Consider the following 16247-nt stretch of genomic DNA (forward strand, 5'->3'; position numbering starts at 1 on the left):
AAAGAACTAGCCCGTAGAAAAAACAGATGGAGTATTTATTTGTTCGTTCTGTTTAATAAAAGATATTTAGAGATTACACCGATCCCTAACCACTATCACAAAGGTATGAGCAAGCATTTCACACAATGACCAGGCTAATTTGCAAGATGTTTAGTAAATTTGCAAGGTTCACAACAAAGGCATAAACCAGAGAAGTTCAGAACACAAGCTTAAATTTGGAAGGTTAACAACAAACATTTCATTCGAAAATATAATCATAATCTTCTACTGTGTACAAATCCCAGACTGAAAGACATGGCCATATATTCATTCAAAATTACTCTTGTTCAACCTTTTGAATAAATTATTCTATCATATAAATTAATTACTCATCCAAGTCAAAGTATATCCAGCCAAAACTACTAATCGACAAATTACAACTGTAAGATATGGATAATATCACTCTCAACTGAAACTATTCTTGCCCACTTGTTTTACAACATCAACATCTCCGCCAATGATCCTAGAAAGCAATACGGGAGAAAGTGCATGCCAATTCTCAGTTTCATATATTCATTGCTCTCTCTATATAGAGAGAGAAAGAGATATATATAGAAAGAGAGAGGTGACTCGATTAATGCTGAACCGAAAGGCATGCCAATTCTCATTTTCATATCTTTCCTTCTGGAAGAATTACTTTACAGGCTGTGATGGTAGCTGCAATTTCATTCAAGATTTACAGAGAAGTGTGATTTACATCACCTCGAATCATGCTTCTGGATTTGAGATTAATAGATTCAGCCTTCTCCAGAGCCAAAAACATGTTGTTCCTTCCTGTTGGCAAGCATTGATCGGTCGTATCCTGGGGCAAGCCAGTGTGGAGAAGAGCTGTCAATTTGTCATCTCACTGAATAGGGCTCTGAATCGTTTGTTTTGGTGGTATTTACAGCCTTCTCACTAGACAAACTGCCCATTGCTTTGATACAATCACCGCCAACTTGCCGTGAGGTTTCTGCAGTGTCTGGGGAATGTTGATGCTCATCAGAATGTGTAGCATGCTCTCCCAAAACACCATTGGCCTCGCAACTTGGCGAGCTTGAGGCAAGTGAATCCTTGTGTTTGCTAGCCAGATTAGTCAAAGCAGAAATCTTGGCACAAGTAATCCTTGTTTCAATCTTTTGTCTCTTGCGAACCTCCCCATCTGCATGTTTGCCATCCCCCGTGTTTACTAATTTCCGCTTCACTGTGGATATAGTTAAGAGCTCATCGTCATCCACAGGCCTATCAGGCTCCTTGGGTGGCGGATTGAAATCCTCGTCATCATCATCAGCATAGTCCACAAGCCCACCAGATTTAGGCCTGCAAAGATGGGCAAAAAATGACAAAACAGCATCAACAAAATAAATTACATCGCCTGAGAAAAAAATTCAAAATCTTCATGATAATATTAGTCCAGATTTTCTAATTGATGCAACAATAGAAAACACCATGGGAACCGACAGCAAGTTTTTTTTGTCGCGTAACCGACAGTCAGTTAAACTGTGTATGAAGAGAATATACCTTGAGGATATGTCACCAGTTTCGCTTCCATTGGCTACATCATCCTTGCTTTCTTCATTATGTTCACTGTGTGCATGTTTAGTCCGCCTTACTAAATCTTCCTCGTCACTAGGAGCAAAAAATTGCGCCATCATTAATGGCACATTCTGCAAAGCTATATTGCAAACAAAATAAGCAATCAATGACAAAACAAAATACAGAATACCTCTCGTTGAAATAATCTTCCTCTTCCTTCTCAAGACCTCTTCCTTCTGCCTTCTTTCTCATGTCAGGCACACTAGCACTTAATTTCATATCGGCACTCTCCAAGTACTTGCAACAACAAAATGAAAAGAGACTTGATGCAAATACAAATACTAGTAGTAACATAGTGGGGAGAAATTATCTACAAGCTCAACTTGAATGGTTTTCATGGTTTACTTGGTTTATAGTAGAGCTTGTTTGTTCAACCTGCTGGATTTGCCATATTGGTTCGAGCAATTTGTTGGATTTGCATCCTTAACAACCACACACATGGGAAAAAGTAACATACGGAAATATCGAATTAAATCTTGGCCGGTTTTCTTCAAATTTTTAGTTCATAATTCTTAGGGGTTTGTACACTTGTCATCTTCTTTTTCCATGACACAGTGGTGAGATACCCAGTCTATCGTCAAAACAAGATGCAGCGGTGCACAAGAAGATGGTCAACCTGTTGATACTTGAGTTTGAAGGCCTGAATGCTCCCGAAGTGTTCAAACTTCATAAGTTGATCTGAGAAAGACTCGGTAACATAAATAACAAGAGGTTTTAGATTTTCCTGCACAAGAAGAAATCCAATGAGTAAGCTACAATTCATAGTTATTCCGAGAAGTTTTGAAAAATGTACCTTCCGTATGTGTTCCAACAGTTCGAGTACTCCAGATTGTAGCATGTTATATCTATCCCCATTTTCCACAAAGGCGTCAATTATTGGTTTCAACAAGTTAAACTTGACAACATGGCGAATAAGATGTTCATCCTAGAAAGAAAATACCAAGTGGTATTAAAATAGATATCAAGAAGCTTGCGCTTGACTCACTACACAAAATAGTACAGTTTGACACACAGCCCACTGCCCCATTTTATACATAATAAAGGTAAAATGCAAACCTTGAGAACAATTATTTCATGTCCGTGGATTGCAAACATGTGATGACAGTATGACACATAATATGTAGTAAAAGGTGAAGCACACCCAGTCACTATAATCTTTGCTGGACGAGTCAGATGTATGATGCATCAAGCAGCAATACAAATTGCTCAAGGAACCAAACAGAAGTAGTTGAACTACTAGATCAAAAGATCCCGCTATGCCACAGATATATCAAAAGTTTGTAAACTTAAGGGAACTTCCAATTTACCAATAGTTGCTGCCGTCAACAACCCAAGTAACACAAAAGGAAATCGAGAAAAAACTTCGTTACCCACATTTCTGGATATAATAGTGCGCATAAACCTGACAGCTGCAACAACCAAAAACTTCTCACTTCGTCGAGTCATGGTAAGGATTTTCTCTATCGCATTGTTCATAAGGAAGTTGCACCTACAAGATTATACTCATTTAGCAGGTGTACGATAAGTGAACAGCAGCAGTATGTTGTTGAAAGAAAGTTGGATGGGGCATTACTTAATTCTATAGGGATGATGGACTACACAAAAGCATAATAGTTCGCAGACATTTAACAGAATTTCTGGCTTGATACGATGCACTTCAGTGTTTCCACCAACGACAGCTGAGTTAGGTGATGTTCGGGTAGCACTCCTCGAAGGACAAGAGGATGCTATTACATCAACCAAATAGTCAAGGTGCCTTTCATAGAAAATCTCAATAATTACGTCTCTCTGCACCAAGGGGAAAGAAGAGTAAGTACCAACTGAGCCAGTTAAAAACAGGTACAGATTTTGGATATCTTGGAGCCGACATCAAGGCGAGCAGATGCAGAAGAATGACAGCAAACTACATCTAAAAAGAACTGAACATAACAACAAAGATGTAAAGCATCAACTTCAGATAACATAGAAACTTGAGGGACACTTCAGACGAAAGTCACTGCCTCAGAACATTGGCAAGTGGTGATGATCGTACAAGAAATATGCTGTCTGTAGATAAACTTTTCTACTTCAGATGAGAATCTTTAAGTGAAATTTGAGGGGTAAAGATAGCATACAACTTCTTAAACCTATTTTGGCCAAAAAAGTAACTTACATGTGCTCCAGACATAGTGAAAGAATCCATTAATATACGGAGGATTTCCAGAAATTGACAGTGCATTTGCTCACCAAAGTCAGTTACCATTCCTTTAACCTGAAATTTAGTGATTAGCCTTTAAAGTGTGAAGTAAAACATATATTCTAGAAAAGATAACGATGTGGTTAAACTGTCGATGATAAAAAAAATGCTAATATGATCAAATCACAAAGATGTTTGGTGAATTTTCTGGAACAAAGACAAGATCCGTACTTACAAATGGATATTGGACATGCATACCTGATCTAAAGCCTATTCTTTAAACAATATCAATTTACACCCTTTAAGTATCGCCTAAACCTATTAATTCACCCTCGAATTCAAAACCATTTAGTCTACACCCTAGGACTTCAAAGAAATACCCCCTTAGCCTGAAATCACTGGTTTCAACTGGCATGGCATCAGAAGTAGCAAAATTGCCGGCTTGGTAATCTCGGAGCTGAGATGATAAGTTTCTTATTTAACTTTTCACCATTGTTGATAAGGTCATAAACACCCTGAGCATATTAATTACTGCATACAGTACTGCAGACCTCAAAGTAACTGCAACTTACCAAAAGTCCAAGAAGAGAATTTCCTTCTTGCTGGACAATATATGACCTCAATAGGTTAGGGTCCTGATTAAGAAAAAGAATAACGATATCCGTCCTGCAATTGTCAAATGAAATGCAAAGAGTTTAGAAGAGAAAAGGCTGCATCAACAATGAGAGGGTGATTCGGCGCTTCATAAGTACCCAGCCGAAACAATTTTTCTGTCTTGACTCTGCAACACATCAGATACAATTTCAAATACACCTTCACCTGAAAGATCCCTGAAGAAAATAAATAGTTAGCTAATCAATTTATAGCAGCAAGTCCTACAGTTCAATAAAATTTGCAGGAAGCAACATTTTGAAAAGAGAAAAAAGCAGCAGCTTCATCCTTCAAAATTGATTAGAGGAATGGATAGGTCTGTGCACTCTATTATAGAGAATGGCCGCGCATGCACAGAGAACATTACGAAACATCTCAAAAACACGGATACGCTAGGCAACTAACGAATCTGTATCCGGTAAGGGTGCTCTTCCGATATATCCAATGTGTATCCGACATTTAAACAACAAAAATAACTGTTTAGTACTGATGCACGATGCATACTCCCAGAATCGACTCTGTTATGGCCCAGCCCAGCTATCTTCCAACCCTAGGCCCGATACCTCTCAGTTAATCCATTCCGTCCCAGCCCTCCCGACCTAGCTGGCGGCTCATCCAGCGGTGGCGGCAGCTCACCTGGTAGGGGCAATGGTGGCAGGCCGGCGGCGTGCACCTGTAGTGCTGCACTTCTACTTCCTCACCGTCTCACGCAGCAGCCAGGTAAGCTTCAGTGCTCCTTCAGTAGCTGCTCGCCGACTTCCTCGCCTCCCCCTCTTAAGCAGCAGCAAGGTAAGCTGCTCGCACGCTCTTTACCTCCCACTCTATTTTGAGCAGCAGCAAGGCAATCTTCCTCCCTGCCCACCCTCACCCCCCTCTTAAGCAGCTGCTCGCCGACTTCCTCGCCTCCCCCTCTTAAGCAGCAGCAAGGTAAGCTGCTCGCACGCTCTTTACCTCCCACTCTATTTTGAGCAGCAGCAAGGCAATCTTCCTCCCTGCCCACCCTCACCCCCCTCTCATCTAGAGTTCTTGCCCAGGACGTAATAGCTGTGAAAATGGATTGGAAGCAATGGTTTTAAGGCGGCGATTCGAGATAAGGCGCTGGGCGAGGGTGGGGGGCACCTCACCTTTTAAGCGCTTAAAGCGTAAGGCAAGGCGACGCCTTAGACACATACATATAAAATATGGCAGCCAATTAGGAGATTTAACAGCTAGCATTCATAAGTGTAGTAAATCTTTCCTCTCTAAATCTGGCCAGAACCCATACTTCCAAGCTGGATCATTGCATGTAGCTCTTCTCCTAAGATCATTTTGATAGGTCCTAAGCATTACCAGCCACAGGATCCATCAGAGCAGGCACACTTGGCTACTGCTGCGACACTAGGAGAAGGGTCAATCGGCCGCCAGAGAAAAAAGAGAAGAGCCAACAAGTAGAGCAACCAGATCAAACATGGCGAAGGAGAGAAGCGGTGGTGCTACGGCCTTGTGGGTGGAGAAGCAGATTTAGGAGGAAACAGATGCGGAGACGAGAGAAAACAGAGGCAGGGAGAGACTCCAGAGTCTCTCTCTCTCTCTCTCCCTCCTCCTCTCTCTTCTCCCTGCCATCCCTTGCTCTCCACATCTGTTTCCTCCCAAATCTGCCTCTTCTCCCTCCCTCTTCTCCCGGGACCTTTGGCGGCGGCAGGTGACTGCAAAATGAAGATTCGACGGCCTCCTCTCCAGTCGTCTCTCTCTCCTTCCTCCTCTTTCTTCTCCCTGCCACCGCTTGCTTCCATCCCCTCCGTCTGCTACTTTTCTTCCCTGCCTCTGTTTTCTCTCGTCACCGCATCTGTTCCCTCCCAAATCTGCCTCTCCTCCCTCCCTCTCTCTCTCTCATAAGGGCGGACGACTTGGATGCCCTAGCGACTAAGGCGGACGCCTTCCTCTGCTGTCTAAGTCGAGCTCGACGCTTTGCTACCTGGGAGTGCCCTGACGCCTAAGTGTACCAAATTACAAGATATCCTTCAGCAAATCTGAAGCTAAAAGGCAGCAAAGTAAAGCATTGGGATGCCAAAGAGTGCATACAATGGCACCACCACCTCAGGCATACCAGTATCATATGTTCTTTTTTTTTTGAAAGGCAGTATCATATGTTCTATTGCAAAAGAAGACAGGATAAGAGGGTTAAAACTTAGACATCAAAGCAGCGGCGGATGTCTTGTTTATAAGCACATCTTACTCAAGCAAAGTCACACAGTTGTCAAAGATCCAGTACTGTTGCATGATGCACTATGTTTACAGGTACAGCCTATATGCATAAGTAACACAATAAACATTTATCTTAACTAGGCAAGTTAAGACAAATACTACGACACAAGGACAGAGTGCCCTCCCCATTTGAGTAAAGTTAAAAACGACCGAATTCATAAGCAATGTGACATTGGTCTGTCTAATCCCATCCACTCCTCCATTCATCCTCTAACCTCTTAGTTTCCTCCCAATCCCTTACTGATGTGCAAGTCCAGATATCCTCCTGTGCAGTAGTACTGATCATTATACAGTACATCAGAAATTTTTACAGTGGCATGCAATGAGCAGGTGCAGTGTGCTCATTGAATTGAAAACCAGAAGCTTACGAAGAACTTAACCAGGGACTCAGCTACGTATGATATTGGCATAACTATCCTCTGGTTTGAGCTGCGTACAGCAAACCACACAGTGAAACAAGAGTTTTAGTTAATAGCCATGCATCACAGTTTGCATATTTGAAATTTTGGCACATCTGGAGTCTGTGTTGTGTTATTATGGCTTGTGTCGCTAGAGGGCATAGGACGAAAAAGAAGAAAGAAAACAAGTATATACCGAAACAGTCGTAGTTGTTGTACAAGCGGCAAACTCTTACTAAGAGTGCAGAACTCATGCAAGAACAGGACCTGCAAGCACCAGAAACACCATTGTCAGACGCGGAGCATTAATAACTTCTCCACATTCCAGTAACTGCAACAGCTATATGCATGTAAAAGCAATTATCATCTGGATCATCTCAACCTGAAAACAGAACAGAACGCAAATGATGTACTCCCTCCGTCCCATAATATAAGAGCGTTTTTGACACTACACTAATGTTAAAAACACTCTTATATTATGGGACGGAGGGAGTAGTTCTTAAAAATGGCATTGAGCTGAGCCCCAGACCACATATTAAACCACACATCACAGTGGCATCTATCTGAATTTCTCTAAATACTACGCAGGACACAGAAACTCCAACATCCTGCAGAAAATGAAATAGTCTAGATGACTATCAAATTTAACAAGCTGCCAACTAAGCTCCCACTGTTGAGAAAAATCACCAATGCAACAACGAAGCTCACAACAACAGATTTTGGTCCTTCATAATCACGTGCACCGCTAAATATGATATTCCTCTAACTCACGGGGAAAATCGTATCAGTCAGCTACATTTTACAGTGCCCAAACTAAATTCCTTTGTACCAATGACACAATGTGAAGGAATTGATAATAATCTCTATCAATAAACAGATTTGATAATGAAAAGGATACTTAATGTGATCAAGCCATAAACTCGTCTAACAAAAGATAAGAAGAATGTCTCACCAATTCTCTTTTCGATTCCATAGAAATATTTGGTGATCTCATCCTAGAGAATAAGTCTTGGATAAAGCAAGCATCATCCTTCAGTAAGGAAATAACCTACAGACAGATTATTCACTTGTATGTGACAAAGAATAAAGAAATTGATGAGGACACGTCAACACTAGGTGAAGGCTGAAATACTAACAGCAGCATTGTTCGTGTGTATAATCGTGTTAAGACTAGCCAGAGTGGCATCATCTAATATTCTGGGTAATATAACATCCTGCAGATACCAAAATGAGCACAATTTTAAACACGCAAAGCAAAGCAGTATCAAGTTTCCACAAAATTCCATCATGTAACAAATCAAGTGAGAAATGTGACTGACCTTTAGATACCCTATTCTGTACGTTTGATGTATCCTTGAAACCACAGAAATATTTTTAATAGGTATGGCCTGTAGAAAGAAAAAGCTTTTACTAAATATTTATTATTCAAGATCGTAAGGAGTATAAAGATCAACACACCTCTTTGAAAACTACATGATCCTTCAGAAAAATGCGATGCTTTTGCACTTTAGCAACCTCTGGATCATCTGTACAAGTTATTAAATTCACTAAAATTAGTAGAAAAAATTGAAGCAGCCTCACAGGCTATCAATCAAAACCAAGATATGTAGAGGTTATGGGAGCAACAGGAAGAAACAAAGGACTGGAGGAGAATTCATACATTCAAGGGCGCCTATGATGTCAAGAATAAACTCATCAGAGAATATCTTATCAAAGATCGATGGACTGTTCAGCAATACTGCAGAATGAAAATGACAATAAATAACAGTCCAAAATATTCTACCGAACGCATTCCAATACTGATATGTACTTACTGATTCCCCTGACCAATTTGAATATCATGTGGAGATCATCTAAATTCTCTAAATCCTCACACATTCTAAAAATATCCAGCAGCTTGGGGAAAAAATCACGCTGAAACAATGAGAATTTGTAACTTGATTAGTGTAAGACTTCATGTTGGACTGTGAATAATCATATCCAAGAAAGAGAGAATGAATTATCATTTTCACGCATCTCATAATGTTTCTTCTAGATTTTATGTTCTGAATTCTGATACATTTCAGGCTAATGTTATTGACGTAGACGAATAGCAATCAATGTCAGCAATAAGGAAGCATGGATTAGTTATTAACCAATCCTTATTAGGACATGTAAGGTAGCTAAGTAGCAAAAAGTCATTCCACCATCATGGAGCATTATGAATCCATGATGGCGCAACTGAAGGTAACATCTTAAATTACCCAGTAGATCAACATTGCATTTTCTATCTAACTGATGTCCAACAAAGTTATCTTTTGAAAACAAATCAGAAAGAAGACTGTCAAGCAAACATCTGCATATAAATGGAATAAAGTGGATCCAAAACACCAGTTTCTACATCAAAATATTGCTTAGACGATAAATCAGAAAGTCCCTCGGGATCTACTGTGCAAGAATCATCTGCAGAACAGATCAGCATACAAATTATTCTGAAAGAACTTCCAAGTGAAATCATTTCATCTTAAATCTCAAACACGGTCACTTCCATTGGTAGACACCTAACAACAAATGGAGCAAATGTGGGCATACCAAAAAAAAATAGCTGCTACAATTGCGCCAAAAGTGCTCTTTAAACAGGTAAAGCAGTGTAGTTGTTATGTAAAATAAATGCCGGGCACAGCACAAAGAGGTCTCCTAAACAAATAGGCCATGTAACACAAGAAGAGGTGATTTCAATTTTCATTTTAATCAACCCAAGAAGGGAGCAGACTAATCACTAATCCCTTTATAGGATTTTCTCACAGCAGGTGGGCCTCCCAACCCCACAATTCTTCTGAGGGAGCAAAGATGAGCTTCGCGTTAATGATTAAATGAAATGTTTGTTCTACCAAGAAAATTGGTACACTGGCTAATGACAGCAAAAATATATGGTACACGGGACCATGCCACACCCAAAGACTAGATACTTACATCTTGTGTTATCAACTCGGCCACACGCATTTGATCTGTAATGCCACCCTCCAATATAGTCTGCAGATTTTCATCAGCGGTATTGTAACAGTATAATAGACCTTTTTGCAGCAGAAAGTACAGGTCATGCAAGAGCCTAACCGTAAATCATTAGATAGATTAATATAACAACGGTAGTATCATTAGTGTTATCAAAAATGTCTTCAATAGGCAGGCAAACTGTCCTGCTCTCAGTTATGGTACATATCAACAATACTAACGGCAAACATCAACAATTAGATCTGAAGATAAGGAAATAAATCTTTGGCCCCCGCATTAGTGGATGACTCAATAAGCCAGAACAACAAGCAAATGCTTCGAGATTTGAAGACTAGACATGTATATTCATCAAATATGAACTTTAAAAACATGATCAGGCAAAGAACTATCCCCCACGATACAAGATAAGCACTCAAGTTACTACTGTCACAATTAACTGTTGAAAAGTGAATGTGAAGTATTAAAACCCGGAAAAAAGGGAATAAATGTTGCTTTGCACATGATAGATGAAACTGATAACAATAGTTTTATATGAGGAGAGTACAAAATAAAGTTGACCTTCAAAATCAAAGGAAGATTGGACAAATCAACAGGTGGAAGTTCCCTCAGTTCACCGTTAACAGAGCGAAAGGACTCATCTGCAAGGAAATCCAGAGTTAGAAACACACTGCTATCTGGGGAACACCAGGTGCAAAGCTACACAGCAAGGTCTGCCACAGCACGTTCGTCAGCAACGGTCAGGATACAAGGTGAACTTTCAATGTATAATAGTGTGGCGAACAGAAATCGAGAAGAAACCAGGGAAACAAAAGGTCGGCGGTGAATGTGGCCCAATAAGACAGTAGGATGGCTCTAGCTCTCAAGCTTTAGTGGATTCTCAGTGATCACACTTCAGGAATTGACAGTGGAGAGCTATGACTGTAAATATTGGGAATTTTGACACAAGAAAACTGGGATGGGGGCTTTCCTGTAATCTGACCCAGTCTCTTCTGATAGGGAATTTGAACCCAAACCCTTCAATCTGAGAGGAGCTAGCCAGGTAAGTGTGCAATCCGGACAAGTTCTTACAGGGGGGTTAATTTTCATTTATGCCCTTGATGTCTCGAGCACATGCTATACTCACATGCACCCCGGGGTATTTAAGGACATAGTGTGCCAAGTGTATTTCCACCTTTGACTGCATTGACAATACCATAAATGCTATGGTTACAGGTACAAGTACAACGCGGCGATACATGAACTAAATTTTAGGGCTTCCAATCATATGTGAGCAAGTTCTCCAAATATTTAATAAGAGCAATATTTACAGTGTAACACATATATAGCAAAATGGATCTACCGTGTGAATGCAATACTCTAGAGGCTTCTAGATGTTCCGAAGCTGGACGAGGACCAACTTCAAGACCTGCAGGACATTAAAGTAAAACAGTGTAGGAATGATATGAACAACAGCAAGCTTTAAGCAACTCACCGCCAAGGTTACTAAACTGAAGGTTTCTCTGAATATCACAGATGTTGTCCCTGCAGAGACTCACCAGGAATACAAAATAAGACATCAATAAGGAATAATTAAAGAAAAGTGATAGTTACACTAGGGTTCCTTTTCTTGAACTACCATATGTAGGAGCACCCTGCAGCCTCCTGAAAGCTCAATGCTAATTCTGTTGCTGCTTCTGGATCCCTCCATGAGATGATTGTTTCTAATATAAAAAAAAACAGGCATAGCACGTCATGTAACGATATAAATGGTTAGCTCAAAACAGATAAGGAGTGCAATCGTTCACCTTCTTGCTTTCTGTAGATATCTTCAGATGTAATATTGTGGACAAGCAGTGTTTCGTTGTCTTCTTCATCCAAAACAGTCAAACCAGGTTCTTTTGAACCCTGGAATCAACCCACAGTTGACCCAGTTAACATTAAAAAAAATGGAAGCCTACAAACTGGATATTAACAGAACAACATGGACATATTAACAGAACAACATGGTGCCATACAGCAGGACAATGCATGACTGAGCTTACAAATTGGAAGCCTACAAACTGGATACTCATGACTAAGCTTCCTGATGGCATATTAACAGAACAACATGGTGCCATACAGCAGGACAATGCATCTACACTATATTGACCATGGCTTACGGTTCGATAAATCACCGCCACTAGATGTGTTAACAGCATACTCTCATTCAGGTTTATAAGTTCCATACACAAAAGAAGACTGGCCATTAATTTGATCAACAAAATATGAGTTCTATGCCACAAAAGTTATACCGCTTGAAACTTCTTTTGAATATGAATCAAATAATATACTTTTTGTAGCATATTGGTAATATTTTGTTGATCAATTTTTTTTTAATAAATATGAGCCTTACAAAACCGAACAGAGACAGTACCAGGTAACTATAAGTCTATAACATAGACCCAATTTGTTGTGCTAGACAAAACGGCTCACCGGTAGCTGTGTGAGTTTATTCATATAATTTAAATGACATTGGAAACCATGTAAAACCAAGGAAGGAGTGCTAGCAGCTCTTGGTTAATCCTTTCGGGAAGCAAGGATTGGAGCCACAATAAGCTGCTCAGTCACATTCTTAGGCTTTGCAAATTTTGGACGAAAAATCAAAAGTACAACAGACAAACTAAATTTACCCGGCAACAAAAAAAAAATAGATAGTGAACAAAGTATCAATTTAACTGAATAGAACCATATATAAGACAAAGTTTTCATGCATACTTGATCCATACCTTAAGGTAGTTGAAAGCAACATACTGACTCATACCTCGATGTAGTCAACAGCAACGTGCCCTGTCCCCTGATCATCCCATTTGCCTCCATCCCTCAAACGGTACACTTTCACACGCTGGAACAATTACAAGATGTTGATACCATATTTTTTATATAATGTGACAATAATATACATTGAAACGGAAAAGATACTGCCCGTAAAATGTACTGTTTGAGGGATGGAGGCTTTTTGCCGTATCCACGAGTTAAAGCACATTTGCTTAAAGTATCCATGAGGAGATATCACTCGTTTGGTTTGATGGTGAAGAAGGTCGGCGATAGCCAGATACCTGGGAATATTCCTTCAAAAGCTGGATCACTCGAGCCGTGAAATTTTGGTGGATGGCGGCAACCACCCACGCTGTGGTGACTCAGACCCCACAAAATGTTTTCATTTCTGTTCTCACCCCTCGCGAACAGAACACCCTCTCCACAATTTCCTTTCTCTCCCCACGGACAAGGCAACGGCAGCGGCTACGATTTGGATCGACGGCGACGCATTTGAGCAATGGCGGCGGCGCGGTCAAGGTGCATCTGCTTTCTCCTCTCTTTCCCCTTCCTGAGCTCTACACATGTGAGCAAGGACGGCTAGGAGATGGCAAGCTGCGGCGCGGGGAATGGCAGGGCTGGTGGCGTGTGCTATGCCTGTAGGCCGACACTGACCAGTGGATGGTACGACAAGGCCAACGACGCATTTTCCCTGCCTGGTAAGGCCCACCTCCAGTGCAGCCTAGCAAGAGGTTCATGGCCGACGGTGTACGGCAGCGGTAGGTCTACGGCCTCAGGCGAGCAAGGTCCGGTGGTGCACATCGAGTTGCGTCTAGAGTAGGTCCGGTGGTGTGCGGACGCCTGGGCAATTGCCTCCACACCTCCGGCGACCCCTAGTTCATGGAGCAGGTCGAGGCTGACCTGAAGATGACATTCTTCCGAGTAGCATATTTGCATCTGGCTGTGACATTAGCAAAGACCATCTTTGAACTGGCCATTGAATACATCTTCTAATCTGCTAACGTATGCCTGCCATTGAATACATCTTCTAATCTACTAACGTATGCCTTGTATGATGTAGCTGTAGACAGTATTTTTGTTAGATTGAATTGTACTCATGGATATGTTTGAACCATGGAGTTACAAATCCAATGCATTTTTTGGATGGTGGTGTTGACCTATTCCATGATGTACATTTTGAATAATTAGTTGAGGGTAATCTTACCATCTCATAGCAAAGAGGTCATCACAACAAGATATTCATCTCTCACCCTTCTAACTTCTAACCAAACATAAAATTGACTACCCCTAACAACCTCTCAATTTACAACCAAACACAAGAAAGATGATACTCCCAACCACATAGTCAGGGATATCCTCAGCCAAGCCAACCTTATTCACGAACTACATGGATAGCTGGTATACTTTGCAGGTATTTTGAGCTTCAGATATGGGAAAAAATAAAAAGTAAAGTAGACCTTGGTGTCAATTTTCCAACATTACCAGCTTTTCTCTTGCGAGATTCCTTGTTCATTGACGAGAGTATGCATATCATTCAGCTAGGGCATAGTACGAGGTAATAAGATAAATGTCCCTTAAAGTTGTATAGAGTTACCTATACTGTGCATACTTCCATTCTAGGAAGTAGGAAATAAGATACCCTACTACAGCCTACCCAATCTCCCTCACATAACCAGTGACAACAACGATTTCAAAGGCAACGCCTCATCCAGTGCTTAGTTGAGATAATTCCTCAAGCAAACAATGATGATCCTCAAAATTGACTTACAAATATTCAGACCATCGTAAATGTTTGCCATGTAATAAATCAAATATGAACGTCCCAGAACCTAGTGGAGACGCACTTCTCCAGAACCTTCCAATTTCATGCAATTTGCATCTATGGTGATGGTTAGGCCAGTGATTATGTGTGGCCTTGTTTTTAGTCTAGGATACAAACAGAAAAGAGTGACTGTGTGTTGCATTGTTTTCAGTCTCAGATACCAACAGTAGATAATGAATAAACCTCTTTGTTTAAAGATGCAAATTCTTTCTGCCGGGGAGTCAGATTAGGACAATTACACGAGGCCCAAACTTCTCTCTTAGCAGCACCAATTTCACTGGAAGAAAGTCAGGCAGAGTAACTCTACAGTTAAGCATATGTAGTTAGTTCAGCACACATAGCAGACTGAACCGAGCAAAATACAATGCCTCCATTCCCTCGTCCTCGTCGTCACCAGAGTAACTTCCCTTCCGCGTTAGGGATAAAGTGACCCAGCCCTGGATAGAACACAAAACTGCCCGATGCTAAAGCATTAAACTTGGATCTAGGGCACGTGCTGCTTCAATGAACTTCCTGCCTCCCCTATCCATCCGCATGACGTATTCAAGCAACAGCGAGTTAATCGCAACACGCAACCACGCCCTCCCAGGTTAGGCTAACAACCAGCCGCTAAGTGGATCTACACATCTAGTTAACCAGCGATAGAAGCTTCGAGGACCCTGTATGGCAACCGAGAAGTCCGGAGACCTCACCTGCATGTTGCTGCTGTGCGCTACCGCCGCCGCCGAAGCCGAAGCCTCCCGCTGCTCCCCCATCGCGCCGCAGTTCCCTCCGTCGCCTTCCGGAGCCGCCACAGAGATAGCGGGAGCCTCCCTGCCGCCTAGGGGGACGAAGGAGCCTCTTGCCGCCGGGTCGCTTCGTCAGTGGGTCGAGGACGCAGGCGGCGAAACCCTAACCACCATCGACGAGCTGCCTCGAGGCCTTTCTTCGCCCTCGCTTCTCGCGGCCTTGAGGCGTCGCCTTTCCCCTTTTGCCCCCTCTCGTTTTCGCGAATATTTTGTGTTCGTTTGCTTACCGACCCCCGCAATAGACAAAGAATTGGGTGTTGGTGTTCTAAAAAAATGCTCCTCGACTTTATTAGGCTGGCCATAGTGGGGTAACATATGCGTATCATGCACTTGAACTCGCAACATGCGTATGTGACAGAGAATTAAAGAAAAGAAAAGATAGATGTCGTATTGAACTTATAAACCATCTTAGAGTACCCGCTGTTCTGGAGGGATCACCGCGCGCTCGCGATCTGGGTCGCTCCTTTTGCATGCGTGTAAAGGTTTTTGTACTTTTTATCTACGTGGCATACATCCGGCCGTCAGTTCTAAGTTACGCCAAGGCTTTGGGTTTTGTTGGATGACGTCTGGGCCAGGCATTTGCGCGACCAGCGGTGCAGTGTATGTTGTGTGCGTGAGTTCGTGTGAGAAAAGAGGCGTCCTGCGGTAAAAAGAGGTTGGACCGGTCGCTTGTGACCCGCACCGCGTCGAGCCAATCCACTCCCGAAAACCTAGCGCACAGGGACGAATCCTCGAGCCGCACGCCCTCTTCTTCCCCTCCGCGTCGTCCT

The 16247-nt window shown here is 41.8% G+C and overlaps 1 protein-coding gene across 2 annotated transcripts; it reads right to left on the reverse strand.

Annotated features, from left to right (window-relative positions):
• Positions 1-620: 620 nt before the first annotated feature.
• Positions 621-15708, reverse strand: LOC123078368 (serine/threonine-protein phosphatase 4 regulatory subunit 3B). Of its 2 annotated transcripts, XM_044500854.1 has the most exons (25): positions 15382-15708; positions 12854-12934; positions 11859-11958; positions 11690-11774; positions 11546-11595; positions 11414-11479; positions 10633-10712; positions 10036-10095; positions 8898-8997; positions 8744-8821; positions 8542-8609; positions 8403-8471; positions 8220-8297; positions 8036-8131; positions 7280-7350; positions 4543-4620; positions 4363-4456; positions 3767-3865; positions 3188-3402; positions 2989-3103; positions 2408-2539; positions 2231-2338; positions 1745-1851; positions 1540-1647; positions 621-1338 (listed from the first exon to the last, which is right to left on the reverse strand). In XM_044500854.1, exons 1-25 carry the CDS (start codon positions 15442-15444, stop codon positions 879-881), a joined length of 2661 nt encoding a protein of 886 aa, XP_044356789.1. In that variant the 5' UTR covers positions 15445-15708; the 3' UTR covers positions 621-878. The 2 variants fall into 2 exon arrangements, with proteins under 2 accessions (XP_044356789.1, XP_044356790.1); XM_044500855.1 differs by lacking the exon at positions 11414-11479.
• Between the last annotated feature and the right edge of the window lie 539 nt (positions 15709-16247).

The sequence above is a fragment of the Triticum aestivum genome, chromosome 3D, assembly GCF_018294505.1.
Source record: "Triticum aestivum cultivar Chinese Spring chromosome 3D, IWGSC CS RefSeq v2.1, whole genome shotgun sequence".
Classification (NCBI taxonomy): domain Eukaryota; kingdom Viridiplantae; phylum Streptophyta; class Magnoliopsida; order Poales; family Poaceae; genus Triticum; species Triticum aestivum.